Below are 17,363 nucleotides of genomic sequence, written 5' to 3' on the forward strand. Positions count from 1 at the left end.
GCCTCTTGGTGGCCTCCCTGACTAGTGCCCTTTTCACCTGGGTACTCAGTTTTTGAGGACGGCCTGTTCTAGACAGATTCACAGTTGTGCCATATTCTCTCCATTTCTTAATAATGGACTTTACTGTGCATCGGGGATATTCAGTGCCTTGGAAATGTTCATATATCCTACCCCTGATTGGTGCGTTTGAATGACCTTATTCTGGATTTGCTTTGAATGTTCCTTCGTCTACATGATGTAGTCCAAGGGGGATGAATACTTTTGAGAGCCACTGTACATATGACTACACTTGCTGATAGCAGCAACAAAGTTTCAGACAATCTAAACTCATTTCAATCCATGCATTTCCTTTCAATATTAGCACAAGGTTTAAGTTTGGGTATTCAGGTGCGTGTGTAAACAGTGTGGTTTGATGCCAGTGTAAATAACGTTTGATTGTTTTGAAATTAAGTTTGGCAGGGATGGGGTTAATTCTATCCATACCAGACTCCACTTGTGGCATGTGGCTGGGTCTTAGTGGTATATAAAGGGAGCCAGACCCTTGTGTAGGTAGTTAGGAGAGTTCAGTGAAGGCAAATGCTCAGCCTGAACAGCAGGCAAACCCTAAAAGACACTGTGATAGTATTGCTTTTTGATTTGTATTGTTTTGTGCATCCAGCACTTTAAACTGCAGTTTCTTGCCTCTGAGCCTCCCTCCTGGTGGTAACCAGCCCTGCCAACAACGCTACCCTTTCACACTACTGTATTTCTTTCTTTCTGTCTATGCAGACGGTTCCCTAGTTTCAGTATCCATAGTCTGATATATTATTGTTATGTTTTCCTGACCATTTCTAATACTGACACTTAAAACACGTGCAATAGGTTATCATATTTAACTGTGGTCTGAAGCCTCCTGGCCTCCTGAGAGATTACAGAATTATGAATGCCTGCCTGTGTTAATCCCACACTGGACAGTTTTCCTTGATGAATCAGGGAGATGTATGAGTCTGTTTTGGGATAAAGCTGCTTTTGGATTAGGTAACACACTGCATGCATTTCTTTTTTTTTTTAATTTAGTAGTCGCCAATTGTTTTTTTTTAATCATTTTCTCCCAATTTAGAGAAGCCAATTATTTTTAGGCTCAAGCACCACCACCACCCCTGCGCTGATTCGGGATTCACCAAACAATAGATATTCGAGGTCCTACTATTCTATACACTGTAAAACAAAGCCAGCAATAACTTTGTTTCTATGTGACATGTCCCAACGTCCCAAGCTCATACATAGTTTTGAAGATTATGAGCCATATTTATGAAGCATTTTCTGTCAAGTTCACAGGACTATTTTAAATGGTAAAAACTAAATAAAAGTAATAATAGTAGTAATAGTGGTGACCTGTGCATAATAACACAGATTTTAATAATAATAATAATAATAATAATAATAATAATAATAATAATAATAATAATATTATTATTATTATTATTATTATTATTTTATTATATGTTAAATGTTTGTTAAGCACCATCTTCATTTATTATTTATTATTATTATTATTATTATTATTATTATTATTATTTTGCACTTTAAAATACTTTAAAAAGTTAATAAACAAGACAGTTTAAAGTACAATTGATCTGTACAATTACTACTACTAGAGGCCACTAGAGGCCACTATGTTAAAGCATCTCTCAAGGGACCCAAGCTGGATATCTGGTTGGTAAATGCCAAATACGTCTATATTTCGCCCAGACCATGGCACTCTCATCAGTTTGGTACACATAGCCTGTGATTTCGAATGTCAACTTTATTTACCAAAGTGGATAAAAAAAAAATGTAAATTTGCAGTTTTATTTTGAGTTTTCCCAGCAGTTTTTTTGTGCTTCTAAAGGGAAAGTTTAGAAACTATTTTAAAGTTTAAAATGTTATTGTTTTTTGTATTTTTTTTTATAAAGTAAACATAGCGCCATTTTAAAAACCAAACTGGGTGAGCTGGTCTACATTTATTTCTATGGCAAGCAACTACTGAAGAGCAGCTCCCAAGCCTCGAGAAAAGCACCATAACCTCGAAAAATACAAAATACCATTTGTTTTAAGCAATTGCACAAAGATAAGGGGGTGTAAACAAATGGTAAACTTGCACTTAATCATTACTGAAGTGCGACTTCCTGAAATCACAAAGCAAGGTGTCAGTGAAGTAGCCTCACTCCACCTATAAAAATGGGTTAACCGGCCAGCTGTGCTGTGTAAACATTCCTGTCAGCTCTGTGCTGTACCTCCCAGTCCCATGTGCATAACCTTACAGCCCTGACAGGCAGGCAGGCAGGCCACAATGAGAGCCAGCTGGAGGAAGGGGAGAGGTGTTGGAGCAGATAGAGCTAAGAGGCATCCCAAGTAGGACAGTGAAGCTCTTGTGAGACTTAATGAAGCACATGGAACTCCACACCTCCCTGGTTAATTAGAGATCAGATGTAATTTCAGTGTGAACGCTGTAGTAGTTTGAGTGGTCTCAGACACAATAGTTGGCAGAACTAAGTCAACTTCAGTAGTTAGTTTTTGGCATTTGCAGTTTTTTCTTAATTTGGAAAATAGAGCAAACCTTTGTTTATGTTCAGGTGCTTTCACCTGAGTCCAGGAGCGGCTCCTCGGTTCTAATTGGCTGTCATAGCTATATGTAATCCAGGCTAGATCAAGCTAAGCCTCTGTAGAAGTAAGAGCCAGCGTGTTGCAAGAGTAGCTTTTAAAAAGTACAAAACACAAAAACTGTTCAGCTGTTAGTGACAATGCTGCATTGTCCCATCAGTTATCTTTATCACAATTGTTTGTTTTTTGTACTTGTAGTAAGGATAGATCATTCAACTATAATTCTTGGATTATTTATTATAGTGGTCTATAAATTGTTAGTTTTGTGCCGTTAAAATAATTCTGTTCCTTTGAGATTTTATTCCCCTTTTCCACTTGCTTCAAACCAGGCCCACAAATGTTCAGAAACTTCAGTTACACTGAAAAAATAGGAAAATGATCCCCACTCAAACCAAAATAAACAAAGGAAATTCCTAGGCAGCAATGGAATTCACTAAGAGAACTTGGAACTTCTTCAGCACTGTAATTTCTTGAAGATTTTCTTTCCTTTTCAAACTCTAGTGTCAAGTTACAAAAGCTCCTCCCTTTGGGGGGTCAGGTCCTTCAGTCTACACCAATCAGTTCTTTCGTTTTTGTCTTTTGGCATTTTCAAGTAGCCAATGGCACTTGGGAGGATGCACCTATCGCCAGGGCAACTATGAGGGTTCACACATGTGGATAACCTTTTATAGTCAGCTGCTCTGGATTCTGGGAGCTTATTTTGGAAGGGAGCAGTTTGGCTGGTTTGTAGCTCAGGTATGCAGCAGAGATTAGCACAGGCAGTCTTCAAACATCGACAACAGGCTCCAAGCTGGAAGACAGACCATGTGAGGCCTTCACACTCACAGAAAAGTTTCAGAATGCTGAATAGTTGATTTGATTTGTGGAAAAACAAAGTCTTAATGGATACAAATACCCAAGGAGCTGCTGAAGGAAGTGCAGTGCAATGCAGAGATCTGAATCATTGATAACTCGGGATGTGGAGAACGGAACCAAGCTACATCAAGCGTTTGGATTCTACTTGTAGGTACAATATTATATCACCAGCATTGCTTTCAAGTGCATCTGCTTTTTAACTTACATTAGTTGGGATGTTGTCAGTAACTGAACGTACTATATGCAATGATTATTTGTTTACATATGTTTAGAGAACTGCTTGTCCAAATGTGATGAAACTTTAGCATAAGTGGTTGAATTTCAGAATATGGGGCTATAAGGGGTGCCTGTCTGCCTGAACGTATATCTTACATACATTCTTTTGCACAGGTTGGAAGTGTCAGAATCAGAGTATGTAGGAAAGTATATGTCTGTCTGTTGGTTCTTATGTCACATGTTTGCATTTACAAATAAGGCTGTGGTGTTCTGCTTTCTTTTATATGAGGCAGCAAGCTCTGTGTTTGGATTTCCAGCCAGTGTGGGAGAGGAATGCCGCTGACAAGTTTGCCTGTGAGAGTTCACAGATTTAAATTGTGTGACTCTAGTGAGAGATACACAGGCACGCTCCTGATACTACTGCAGCAGTAAAACAGTGCTTTGTGTCATGATGTGGATTACACTGACGTCAGTGTCAGGATTCTCCATAGGAATTGTCAAACTCATTGCACTTGGGACTGGAGCAGCCTGATTCCAAAGGATCCTTATAAATGTTTCCCATAGGTAAAGCCTAGCAAAGTATAATAAAGTATAGTGAAGGCTGCAGCAAAGCATAAGCATTGTGAAGCCCAAAGAGGTATGATACAGCATATTAAAATACATGGTAAACTGTGGTATAGCATGGAAAAACTGCTAAATTACAGTGCACAACTACTGTGTTCCTTCAAATTTAAGACTCCCTCAAATTTAAGAGGCAGTCCAAATTTCTCACTCTCAATTTGAGGAAACAATAAAACATCAAATAAATCTGCATTTACAAAGACACAGCCTCAATTACGCATATGGAGGCAGTTTGTGGCAGCCTGCTATCACACAGAGTATTACAGTTATGTGCTGCTTCTCATTTCCAGTTGTGATTAATCACACCTGTTTTTCTCCGAATTTGTGAACAGTATTGATTGGTATGTCCAAAATACGGGGGTCTAATCAACATTTCCGATCTGCCCAGCTGGTAATGTTTGATAGAAACGCTGAAATTCTAAAAACTTCTCTTCGAATTCCTCAGGAAGCTGATAATGTTTCTTTGAAAATGGCTGCCTGCACGTCATGTATGATTGGAGATCGGGCAGTAACGTTTTGGTTCTTCACTGTACTTGAATTTAAGACACAGGCTATTTTTGAGGAGAAAATATGGTTTAAAAAGTGCATCTTAAAATCGAAGGAATACAGTATTGTGGTAAACATTTTGAAGGCTAGCGTTTAGTTTTCTCTTTATGTTTCTTTGTTCCTCAGTGTTCTTATTTAATACATTTATACTGGTCACTGATCCATGACTGGTTAGTAATGTATTTTGTGTTTCTGAAATCATCATTCAGTAAAAACGTTGTATTACATTTAAATATAATCACCCTTCTACAGTAAATTCATTATTTTCAAATAAAAACACACAGGCCCCTAGTCACAAAATTAAGGTCTGTTTTAAGAATTGTTTTTTTGAAGAATGTTTTAATCATGCTCTTAGTAAATAAAAACTCTAAAACAGGGGGAAAAAAATATTTTTTTAAACCAAGTCTACAGTTCATTACCTGTGTAAATACCATGTGATTGTTTTTGTATAATTCATACTGTGAATAACGTTTAAACTGTCTTGCCATGGGGCAAGGGGATAGTGAATAAGACAAGTGTCCCCCGAAACACACTTCATTCACAGTATCAAAATTCACAACAGCAGAGAGGCACAGGTAGATACGCCATCACTCATTAAAAAGAAAACTTTGAAAACAACCAGAAATTAGTTTTTATTTTAAAGTAGATTATTAAGTTCAACTTTAACTTACTGTGAATATAAAACAATACACTGCACAACAGATGCAATTTAATTCCATCCATAACTGTTAAACACTAAATAGGGTTGAATTTAGAAACCCTAAAAGAAACTAAAAGATCAAGGTTAAACATTAGACGTATTTCTCAGTCATAGAACTTACTAAGTTTCATTCAAAGTTTCAAAGATTTAATTCCAAACTTGAACCTTTAATGTTCAGTTCCGTTGTCCTTGCAGTGGCCGTGAGTAACTTTCTTCTAACATATCCTTTTTAAAACAAATGTTCTTGTCCACTAAAAAAGTAGTTTATTATTAATATACACGTTATATTTCTTTATAAGCCATTACCAAACTTTATTTAGTCCATTATCAATTTCATTGATTTCACTGATAAGAGGGAAAAGGGTTGCTGAAGAGAGTACTGTTAAGTGGCTGAGGTACTCTGCGGATTGTGATGTCACCATTTTGAATGGACTTTGCAAAGGTAACTTGAAAAGGTGCTCAGGTGATGTCAAACGTGCTGATATGTAATGCTGATAATACAGCACAGTAAAAACTGAAAGTGGCACAGCTGAAGTCATGAATAGGGCTTCTCTGTGATGTGATGTGGAATGCATGTGGCAGAAGGTGAAATGTGTGCTCTGATTGGCTGATTTTTATTTATTTATTTATTTAACAATTATTTTTATTCATTTTCCAATTTTCTCCCAATTTTGGAATGCCCAATTATTATTGAACCTGGCTCGCCTCTGCAACCCCTGAACTAACTTGGGAGAGAGGAAGATGAGCACGCACGTTCACGAAACGAGTGCCGTCAGTTATCCGCTTTTTTTCGCTTTGCAAGCCCACTGTGCAGCCATATCCAGAACTTATATCATTGGAGAACCACGCAGTTCTGAATTGTGTACAGGCCAGCCTGCAGATGGCCAGCCACAGGGGTCACTGCTGTACAGTGAGCCAAGGATCCCCCAACTGATGTAACCCCTACCCCACCTGGGCAGCCAGTTATGCGTGCCGCCCCCTTGGAATTCCAGTCCACAGTCAGCAGTGGCATAGCTTGAATTCATACCGGCGATCTCCAAGGTATAGGATACGTTCTGCACTCTGGGTAGAGTGCCTTTACCAGATGCGCCACTCGAGAGCCCCCTTGTGCGTATTGTTGATGCATGTCAGGGTCATCCACTTTTTTTATCATATCAATGTTGGAATTGTGAATTTGCATCTGTGGTGCAGATACATGTTAGTGTTATAGCTGTTGAAGAGGTATGAGTTTCAGTGTGCCCACAGTATTGCCAGATACAGGGACTATGAGTTCAGGAGCTTCTCACTTCTTCTAGGTGCAGTCCATAGACATATTGTATGTAATGTAGGCAAAATCATATATATATATATATATATAATATATTTTTTGAATATATGATATGCACTAACATAAATTTGACATGATTTGGGACATACTAAGCCCTGACAACATATTCATAATGGTATACCAAGGAGTGATCACTATCTTGTAAAGTGCTTTGTGATGGTCGTCCACTATGAAAGGCTCTGTATAAAATAAAGATTGATTGATTGAATTCAGTAATTGTAGTTATAACAAAAAATATATTTTTAAATCTTTTTAATTTACTTATGATACTGGTACTTATTTAGTCCAGAAAACCATGGGAGAATTTGTGTTTAAGTTCTGTTCCCACCACATTCTACACATTTCCAGTACATACAATGGATCAGTTTGTGGTTGCGTGAAAAAAAAAAAAGAAAGTTCAGAAATACGAAGAAAGTTACTTAGAAATTAATTTCGCTTTTGTTGGAAGTGCAGATGAACCCCATCCTCAGTGTGTCGTGATGTGCTGGCTAATGACAGCTTGAAGGCTTGCTAACTGAGACACTTTTTACAGACGAGACACCCTGGACTGAAGGATAAGCTACTCGACTTTTTCAAAAGAAAAATTGAGACGTTGCATCTTAAAAAAGTGTTTGCTTGTTAGATAATTTTGTTCATGAAGAAGGTATGAATTGGGATCAAGGCGTTGGGATTTGCAGTGACGTAGTTTTTATTAAACATGCACATCAGCGCTGTCATACCCCAGTCCTGTGTGTCTCCTTCCTGGTCGAACGTCACCCACAAGCTGTCTTGTTCACACAAGGTAACAGCTTTTGTTCAAAAACTCGACATGTGGGCCTCTTGACTATCAGATGGAAATTGTGACATGTTTCCCACATTTTCAGATTTCGTCGAGGATTGTGGCAGCACTGTGGAGTACAGTGATCTGAAAGCCACCGTTGATGAACACGTGATAGGACTGAAAGAGCAGTTCAACGACTGCTTTGAAGAAGATTGCAGCTCACTTGCCTGGGTTTGTGAGCCGTTCCTCACATCTGTGGATTCAACAAATCTTTCAAATTTCAGGAATTCACAGAGCTCTCTATTGCAGTGAAAGTGCTCCTACCTTGTGCTTCAGCATGCATGTGTAGCACTGGGCTTTCCAGATTTGTACCATTGCAAAAGTGTTAATAGTGTGGGTATTGAGTAAATTGGGGTATTTGTGAATGTAAGTTTGGCAGAGGTGGGGTTAAATCCATCCCTGCCAACAGTCACAGGTGAAATGTGTCCATTCCCAAATTAGTTTATTAAGCGATAATTGGGAATGGCCATATGCATTTATAAGGAGAAACAAAACCTTTGTTTGGTGAGGAGAGAAGCCAGTGGAAGCATTGCTCAGCATGGCGTTAGTAAGTGTTTGTGTTTTCTATATTCCTTGCTGTGTTTTTTTTTTTTTTTCTTCTGTTTAAACTCTTTGTTTTGGCCCTTGTGTCCTGTTTCATTAATACATGTGTGCTCGAGTGCTTAAACTGCAGCTTTGCGGTCTCTGAGTCTCCCTTTTTGGCAGTAACCTCTTGAGCAACAGCTCTATCCTGCTACATTTGGTAAGTGGGATAACCCTCCCTGGAGACTCGGACTGCAGTTTTTTTCATAAATGGACAAACTAGCAGAGCAGTTGAGGCGGCGGGAAGCTGAAGGGGTTGTCTGGAGTTTGGGCACCAGAAAGAGGGGTATCCATAAGAAGACATCGCCTTATGAAGATGTACACAATATATGTGGTGGTCCCTGGATGTGGCTCCGCTTTAAGGCCTGCTGAAAAGCCTGAGACGGGCCCCTCTGACTCCCAAGCCATCTGGAATGGAGGTTTAGACACCCTCCTCGCTGGCCTAGAGGGTTGGTGCCTCGCCTGTGGAGAGTTCAGGGTGAAGAGGGAGACGTCCTGCTGTCTCCCATGCCAGAGGGAGAAACCCCGCCGTCTCTAGTGCCAGAGGGAGAAGCCCCGCAGTCTTATGACTCATTATTGTAGGGGATGGGTGGGGGTGGTGGGGGGGCTCCAAGTAGATAAAGTTAAATACTGTGAAATAATGACATTTACCAGGTGTTGCTTTCCATATTTTAACACTATTCATGAAAAATAAAAGAACTCTTAAGAATCCTGGGTTAGGCGCTGCATGGGTTAAAGAAGACGAATCTCCCCATAAATCCGAGACTATATCTGGGGCAGAGTTGAATACTGAAAACAAACCACAGTATTTGTGCATGCTTTGCAAAAGGAAAGGTATGCCAGGGGAGCATCAATTAAACATGGTGAGATGTGCTGAGACAGCACTTGTGTGTGTGAGCTGTGTAAATATTGAGTTAACTCTAATTCACACAAGGCTACACAGAAGGGAATTGAGTCTGTTACCATAATCTGTCGCTCTCCTGCTCAGTTTCCCCTATCCCGTCTCCGATTTCCTGCATGTGCTTGCAATTTGTTAGAATCAAGCTCTGTAAGTAAATTGGTCCATTTAAACTGTATTAGACAATACTTGAGTTCCAGCAGTCAGTGTAAGCAATATGTATGGGCTGTTTCTACAGCAGAACCACATCTCAAACTGTAACAGTACATTAACAAGGTTTTCAGTAAGAAGCAAGCAGTCACACCCATATTCATTTCAGTGTTTCATTTAGACATATTTTAACACTGGGGTGGAAAAGTCAAGGCTAGACTATATCCTGTTCTCAATCAAATTGCTGGAAGGTTGTGAAAAGAATACAGTCTTCAAGCACTGAGCATGTGAAACTGAACTGTTAAGAAGAGTGGCAATAAATATTAAAATATTGTACCTGCTATGTAGATACACGACTTCTAGAAGCTGTGATGACCCCAAGGCAGTCGTATCGCATTCTGATACAAGTGAATGGGTGTCACTTCTGATCAAGACGTTTCTATACAAAACATATTATTGTTTGTTTTATTTTGGACTAATGATCAAAAACATTGTTGAAAGTGAATGACGCATTTAAATATGTAGTAACAGTACATTGAGACTGCTATATGTTTATGTGGAATTAGGAGTCACTACTTATTAGCACCAATTACTATTATACAAGATTAAGTGGCACCAACAAGTGTCTGTTGTTTTCAAATCCATAGATTTATATTGTATGGTTTATCTCCTGCTATAGCCTTCCTTTTGCATCAAAGCCCCTGCTGTTTTTAGCTATTTGTTTTACATGTATATCTACAATTTCACTGTTGTTGCATTGTAATTCTAATACCTTAAAAGTACTCCCCTCTCCTTGTATTAATTCCCCATTATTGTGTATGGAATGTGTGCTTATTTAGCACACTGTAGTTTCTGGAGAGTGCTGTAGACAAGCGATTGACAATAATACAATTAAGTATTCCCTTATACAACTTTACAATTATAAGAAAAAAAAATTGGCAATTAACACAGCAAAACATGCAAAACAAACAGCAGCATGCCCATTGCAAAAGTACTGCTGTTAACTTTCTGCAGATGATTCAAAAGGGTAACAATATGTAACAGAGATCTGAAGTGTTAGTACTACCTCTTGGGTCGTATTTTGGCATTTCAGTGTTGTTGTTGAATTTATTTTAAATTATCTCTTTCCATGTTTCTTTTCTTAATTGTTTTTGCTCTGGGCAGTTAAGTAATATTTCTTGATTTTTTAAAATTTTATTTTATTTTTATTTTAGAAACTAATATATCAATTTTGTCATTCTGGAAATGTGTTTTCCTTTTTTTTTAAATGCCTGGAGCCATAGTTGCACCATCATCAGAGTCTGCAGAACCAGAACCAGAAGTTGTTTTGTTCTGTTATTGGGCACCGTGAGCAGTCATAGACATGCATTACTATTCAAAACAGTCCGTTTGTCACATATTAGACAGGGATACAATGGCAGTGATGCTGGCAGTTCCCGTAAGTAAGGCTGTAAATCTGTGTGCATTAGATTAGGGGTAAATGTACCATCAAATTGGCTTTGAGCATTTATCAAGCCATGTAGCCTAGATGTTCTGCCAGTAAAGAGGGTGTAATTGAAAGATTCATCTCCATTACCTGCTTCCTGACTTAATATCCATCAATACTTAATACAATAAAATGTGAGCAAAATCTGCACTGGGTTTAATAGGTGCATGATCTACCATTTAAAACTATTTTCTTACTCTTTGCTTTTGTTAATATTCTATTTTTCTTATTGTAGCAGGGCGGTAGAAAAGCCTTGCAAATCCCTGCTGTTTAAATGTGTTGCATTTTGTTGTTTGGAATTTAAAATGTGTTTATGTTTGTTTTAGAACGGGGTACCTCTCTGCCCCTTGTCTATTGTTTTTCATTATTTATTTTGTGATGCCGTAGCAGTGTGTTTTTTTTTTTTTTTTTTTAATGTGTTCTGGCAGAGCTGGTGTTGGCAGCTCATCCTCTGCCAGTTGGTAATTAGAAAACCCGTGCAGAATGTGACCAAGGGATAATCAGATAACTGACAGGTGGTTAATCCCTCTGTCACTAAGATAAAAAGCCTGCAGCTCTCTGCGTTCTGTGGGTGTTTGGAGGAGGAACGAGAGCGAGCAAGAGAGGGAAGTCAAACTGAAAGTAAAATAAAAACTATAGGAATATTGAAGGCGATTGCCCAGCCTGACCTGTAGTCAATTTTGTGTTCGTGACTTGTTTTTATTTATTATATTATGTTGCTTTTTGAGCAGTATTTTTTTGTGAAACATTTTTATTTATTTTTGTGTACCTTGCCTGTGTTCTGTTCATGCTTCTGGCATGACGTCACCACCTCAGCCATCCCTGTCACGCTTATATATAAACTCATTGCTTTTGCTAATATTCTGTTTTTCCTATATTATTCATTTATTAATTTATTAATTTATTTATTTATTAGCAGACACCCTTATTCAGGGCTGCTTACAGTTGTATATAGAGAATACATATCAATTATAGTACAATTAAGAGCACAATACAAAATACAATGAGTTCAGTCCTAATAAGAGCAAATACAAAACAGTACGATTTGAGATCGGGACAGTTCAAGAGCAGATAACAGTGTTGATAGTTACATCAGGGTTAGATACGAGTGTAAGTGAAATACAAGATACTACAGATTGGGTTCAGTGCAGGATTAAATACAGTAAAATAGGGAGCAGATAAGTGCAAGTTAAAGTGTATTAAAGGCAGAGTGCTATATGCTCCAGAACGGAAGAGTTGAGTTTTACAGAAGTTGTCTGAAGAGGTGTGTCTTGAGGAGGTGCTGGAAGGTGGTCAAGGACTGGGCAGTCCTGACATCCATAGGAAGGTTGTTCCACCACTGCGGGGCGAGGGTGGAGAAGGAGCGGGCTCTGGAGACAGGGGAGCGTGGAGGAGGTACAGCCAGTCTTCTAGTGCAGGCGGAGAGGTTGGGTGTGGTTGTAGGGAGAGAGGGTCTGGAGGTAGCTGGGTGCAGTCTGGTCAAGGTATTGGTAGGCGAGTACAAGACTCTTGAACTGGATGCAAGCGGTGATCGGGAGTGTGCAGAGCAGTGGAGTAGTGTGGGAAAAGCGAGGCAGAGAGAACACCAGGCGAGCAGCAGAGTTCTGGATGAACTGGAGCACATGGGTGGTGGATGCAGGGAGGCCGGCCAAGGAAGGAGTTGCAGTAGTCTAGGCGGGAGAGTACCAGATACTGGACGAGGAACTGAATGGAGTAGTTGGCGAGGAAGGGTCTTTGTATGTTGCTCAGGAGAGGTGTGGAGGTTGAGCCATTCCAGGTTGCCTGATAGTTGCGGTCGGATAGGTAGGAAGAGAACCAGGCCAGAGCAGTACCTACAGTTCTGTACAAAACAAATGATTATACAACACAAACTTACAAGATATGTGATGTATCAATTATATGTATAGCCCATTGCTTTTGTTAGTATTCTTTAAACAGAATATCAGAATGAACACAAGCTAGCCCCACTCAGAATGCTTGTTTGAACATAACAACGATAAAATATGAACATGTATAGACGACAGGAGGCGATTCCGCCCATCTATGCCCATCCACTTGTTCACTGGTCCTGGTTTCTGTGTTGCACTTAAAGTATTGGTTAGGAGCAGCGCTCCAGATGAGCTGCATACTGGGTGCTTTATGAATTGAAAACATGAATTCCGTATGACATTTCATTTTAATGTGTAATCAATACACACAGCAATTCTGCTGCACAGCTTGAGTTTACATGTTATCAAGCTTCTTGTACTTCAATGGTTCATGGCGTCTCAGTGGTCAGTTTTGAATACACTGCATGCGGTAGGTTAAGAATGGATCCTAGAAATGCTGTGACAATTAATTGTAGCCTGTTTGCCAGAAACACATGACCAATAAGTCAAGGTTTTCAATTACAATATATATATATATATATATATATATTATATATATATATATATATATATATATATATATATATATATATATATATACAAGTTTACTGCACTGTGTTTACTTTTATTTTTAAACAGCTGAAGAAGGGCTTTTGCCTGAAACATCCTGAAAATAAAAGGTTTTTTAATTTAAACCAACCGAATTCTTGAAGGTTGATCTATGTAATGAATACTATATTCTGTGTTTGGAGAGAGCCGGTATGCATGGGAGTGTGTCTGTTGACTTGGAAAGGGACAGCACAAGACACTGAGCAATTGACTATACACTGTGTATAGAAAAAAAATGAAAGCAATGCAAAATCTTCCTAAGACTTTTCCGGGTAAATGCTTTGTAACATAAATCTATAGTCTTATATGTGTAATGGGATTGAGATTTCTTTTTCCTTTTACCATTTAAACATTTAACTTAAAAGTTTCAATACCCACAGTTCTGTACAAAATAAATTACTGTGCAATACAAACTTATCGTGTACCTCCTCTGGGTCGTTAATGAAACGCCTGGTAGAAAGCTCTGGAGCTGTCTGAATAAGTTTCGGTGTCACTGTACCTCTTGCATTCCTCAGAAATGCATGTCTTCATTCCTAGGTGCGCTTTTCCTCATTCAGCTAAGTTTGAATTGATAAAAAGCAGTGGAGCTCAGAGTCTTACACATTAGCCAGACATCTCCAGAAGGTGGTGTGATTAGCGGTGGCATCCACTAAAGCAGGGTGTGCAACGTCCTTATGAGATGAATGAGGGGAACATTTTCAAGTTGGTTGGTATGCATTTTATAGTGAAGTCTAGGATCTCATGCTTTCTCCACTCAGAACCATATTGCAAGTAAACATGTTATCTTCCAAATATTGTGACACCTATCTGAATGGAATAGTTCCTATAACTGCAGGACCCTGACAATCTTCCTAATTGAAAGGCAATTTGGTAATTCAAAACTGTACAACGGAGATGCTCTATTAAAGTTTCTTTAAAATAAGTAATGGGTGAAGGTGGTCTAGACACGATGTCCAGGATGAGACTGCTCTAGCTACAAAGGTCATAGTTCTAAATTTCCAGTGACTGGGATATAGTGGTGGTGGTTTCTGTCTGTCCACACGTATGTTTCACATTTTTGCATATATCTGGAAAACTGTTAATAAATTTGATTGAATTTACAGTCGTGGCGGAGGATGTATGTTACTGACATATTTGTTTTGTATTGTTCTAGGAAAATCCCTCACTAGCTGAAGAAGATGACTGACTTTGCTGTGGCAGACAGTATCTGTCCTTCCAGTCGGATTCACAGCAAACCCTCCCTGAGGAAGAAACGGGAGACAGACTCCATAATGGCTGGTTCAGACTTGGGGGACAACCTCTCCCATATATCTCCTGTATCCCAGCAGGCCCCAGGTTTGGCAGTGTCCGCTCTGCAGTCCAAAGTGAAGGCATTGTATGAGAGGAGAGCCTGCAGAGAGAAAAGGGAGAGAGGGGAGGGAGAGAAGGGGGAGAGGGGATGGCCAGCTTTTAACCAGAATCCCAGAAAAACTGACCAAGACAAGGATCGACCTTCATGTAGCCTCCTAGTCGCAGGAAAACAGGTCAGTAGTGACGAAGAGGCGGATCCAGCACTTCAAATTCAAACCTACCTGACCGACAAAGTCCTCAAATGTGACATGGAAGATTTGAACGGAGAAAACCAAATCAATAAGGCTAATGCCACGATGGACCCACCCATGGGCCAAGGTGAAGGGGCTAGTCTAGACAGCCTTCGGATGACCAACAAAGGATTTCCTCCATTGGAACCTTCTGCAAAGAGCTGGACGCCTCCAAAAGGATTTTGGAAAGCCATGAAGTCCGAGACTCTTAGCTTAGAGGAGGAACCAAAAGTTTTAAGAGACATGAGCTGGCGGGAGGAATCACAGGCAGAGCTCGGGGCTGCTTTCTGCCAGAGGATGCCCAAGATGGGTCAACCCCCGAGGGTCCTACAGAGGGCCGACAGCCTGGAGAGTCGCTTAACTGGTAATCTGTTCAATGGGGTTCCACTCGGTGGTCTCTGGAGGGCTGACAGCTGGGAGAGCGTGTGCAGTAACGCAAGCTCGCTGTCACTGGCAGAGCGGGTTGAGATGAACCGTGGGGTCCTCAAGCAGATCCTGGATAGACCTAAGAACAAGGAGGATAATCCTGGGCAACTCATGGAGTGCAACGAAAAAGGTATGATGTCCTAGGTTAACCATAAAAGTGTTAGTTTGCTCTAATGCAACTCTGAATTAGCATAATATTGATGTTTGCATTTGTTTATTAATAATCATAATGCATTATCCTTTCTGCACTCATTTACCATGTTTAATAAGGTCACTTGCATATTTCACTGTGGGACTGTCTCTGAGCACGCCTGAGCAAGGTGGAATATCTGTGTGACAGCAGACTGGAAATGAGAAACCGCTCATAACTGTAATGCTCTGTGTGACAGTGCACTGGAAATGAGAAGCAGCTCATAACTGTAATGCTCTGTGTGACAGCAGACTGGAAATGAGAAGCAGCTCATAACTGTAATGCTGTGAGTGACAGCAGACTGGAAATGAGAAGCATCTCATAACTGTAATGCTCTGTGTGACAGCAGACTAGAAATGAGAAGCAGCTCATAACTGTAATGCTCTGTTTTACAGCAGGCGGCCGTAATGAAAAAGTTGTAATGAAACTTTAGACAAGTATCTGAATATGAGAATTTGTGAAGCAATATTTACATCTGTCTGTATGTCAAACATTATTCATGTACCTACAGTGGATGTAGGTCATGGAGATCAACTCGTCCATGTTACTGACTGCTCAAATGATATAATTATGTTAATTATAATTAATTAAAACTATAATAATATGTATTACCTGGATGAAAAGCATCCTTTCTTAATGTTGCTGTCTAAAAAGAATGGCACTGATGCACTTGTTTGTCTTCCAGGCATTTCCACATTCAATGATAGTGACTGGGACTCTGGGATCTCCCTGCAAGACTGTGACCACGGACCGAGGTAAACACTCAGTCTCCCAGTTACTTGTAGATTCAATCACAAAAACTCTGTGCTATTCCATTCATTGTAATTTCACCAACAACAACAAAACCTGCCATACTACTGTCAAAGGGGAGGGGGCCACCACCAGTAGCTTTGGGCTGTGTCTTAATTCCCTGCAGGTTTTAATCCCCATGTTGTTCAATGGGTTCCATTTGCTTCAATGATCTATTCAGGCAGGATGTTGTAAGGGTACGAAGCTTATTCAGTGTTCCAAGGTCAGCATGTTGACTGTGCTGGAGACAACTAACCTGTTAGAGCTGCCTTTTTATACCGTGCAGATTATTCTAGGTACTGAAACTGTATGTATATTAGGGACACAAACAGTGCTCCCTGTGCGTTACAGTGGCAGTTGTGAAAATTCAGTGTAAATCATATGGTAGTTATCAAATTCCAGTGGGCTCTCTCTCTCTCTCTCTGGTTAATACCTTTTCTTCACTGTTGTCGTTGTCACATCTGTTAGAAATGGATCTGCTGTTATGTAATACAGCATGTTTTGGGGCAACAGGGCAATAGTTGTTACTTTGTCGTCCTAGCAGCAGCTGCAACGTCACAGCAGAGCATAGACTGCAACTCCCAGAGTGCATTACAAAACAACTGCAACTCCCAGAGTGTATTGCAAACCTGAGTAGGGGAATTTATTTTGAATAGTCCAGGTCAAATCGTGGTTAGACGCAGTACTGATAGACGAGATGAGCGGGAAAGAGAGACAGCTGGACAAAGAGACAGACATAGAGATGGGCAGGGGAGACAAAGAGAGCTGGGCACTGGCAGGGAGAGAGAGAGAGAGAGAGAGAGAGAGAGAGAGAGAGAGAGAGAGAGAGAGAGAGAGAGAGAGAGAGAGAGAGAGATGGACAGGGAGCTTGAGAGTACTGTGAGTACCCCCACTTTTTTTTTTTTTTTCCATTTCAAGCACTGACTGTTGCTGTGCAGCCCCTCTTCATCTGCTGGCAGACAGCTGAGTTGCCATCAAACCTGTTTTTTCTACCACTGTATTTGTCAGCCTTCACTGTTAATCCACAAACGGGCCTCCTGATTTGAGATTCTGTATTCTTAAACTGTGATGTCATTGC

At 39.9% G+C, this 17,363-nt stretch overlaps 1 protein-coding gene across 3 annotated transcripts in view; it reads left to right on the top strand.

The window, feature by feature from the left end:
* Window positions 1–3,306: 3,306 nt before the first annotated feature.
* si:dkey-121a11.3 (uncharacterized protein KIAA1614) overlaps window positions 3,307–17,363 on the top strand; it is a 34,377-nt gene continuing 20,320 nt past the window's right edge. For all 3 annotated transcript variants that reach the window (XM_041277047.1, XM_041277048.1, XM_041277049.1), the window contains exons 1-3: window positions 3,307–3,624; window positions 14,454–15,436; window positions 16,182–16,251. In XM_041277047.1, coding sequence (XP_041132981.1) covers window positions 14,479–15,436; window positions 16,182–16,251 — 1,028 coding nt within the window. In that variant the 5' untranslated portion in view covers window positions 3,307–3,624; window positions 14,454–14,478. The remainder of the gene's footprint in view (window positions 3,625–14,453; window positions 15,437–16,181; window positions 16,252–17,363) is intronic.

Source organism: Polyodon spathula, chromosome 18, assembly GCF_017654505.1.
Source record: "Polyodon spathula isolate WHYD16114869_AA chromosome 18, ASM1765450v1, whole genome shotgun sequence".
NCBI lineage: Eukaryota > Metazoa > Chordata > Actinopteri > Acipenseriformes > Polyodontidae > Polyodon > Polyodon spathula.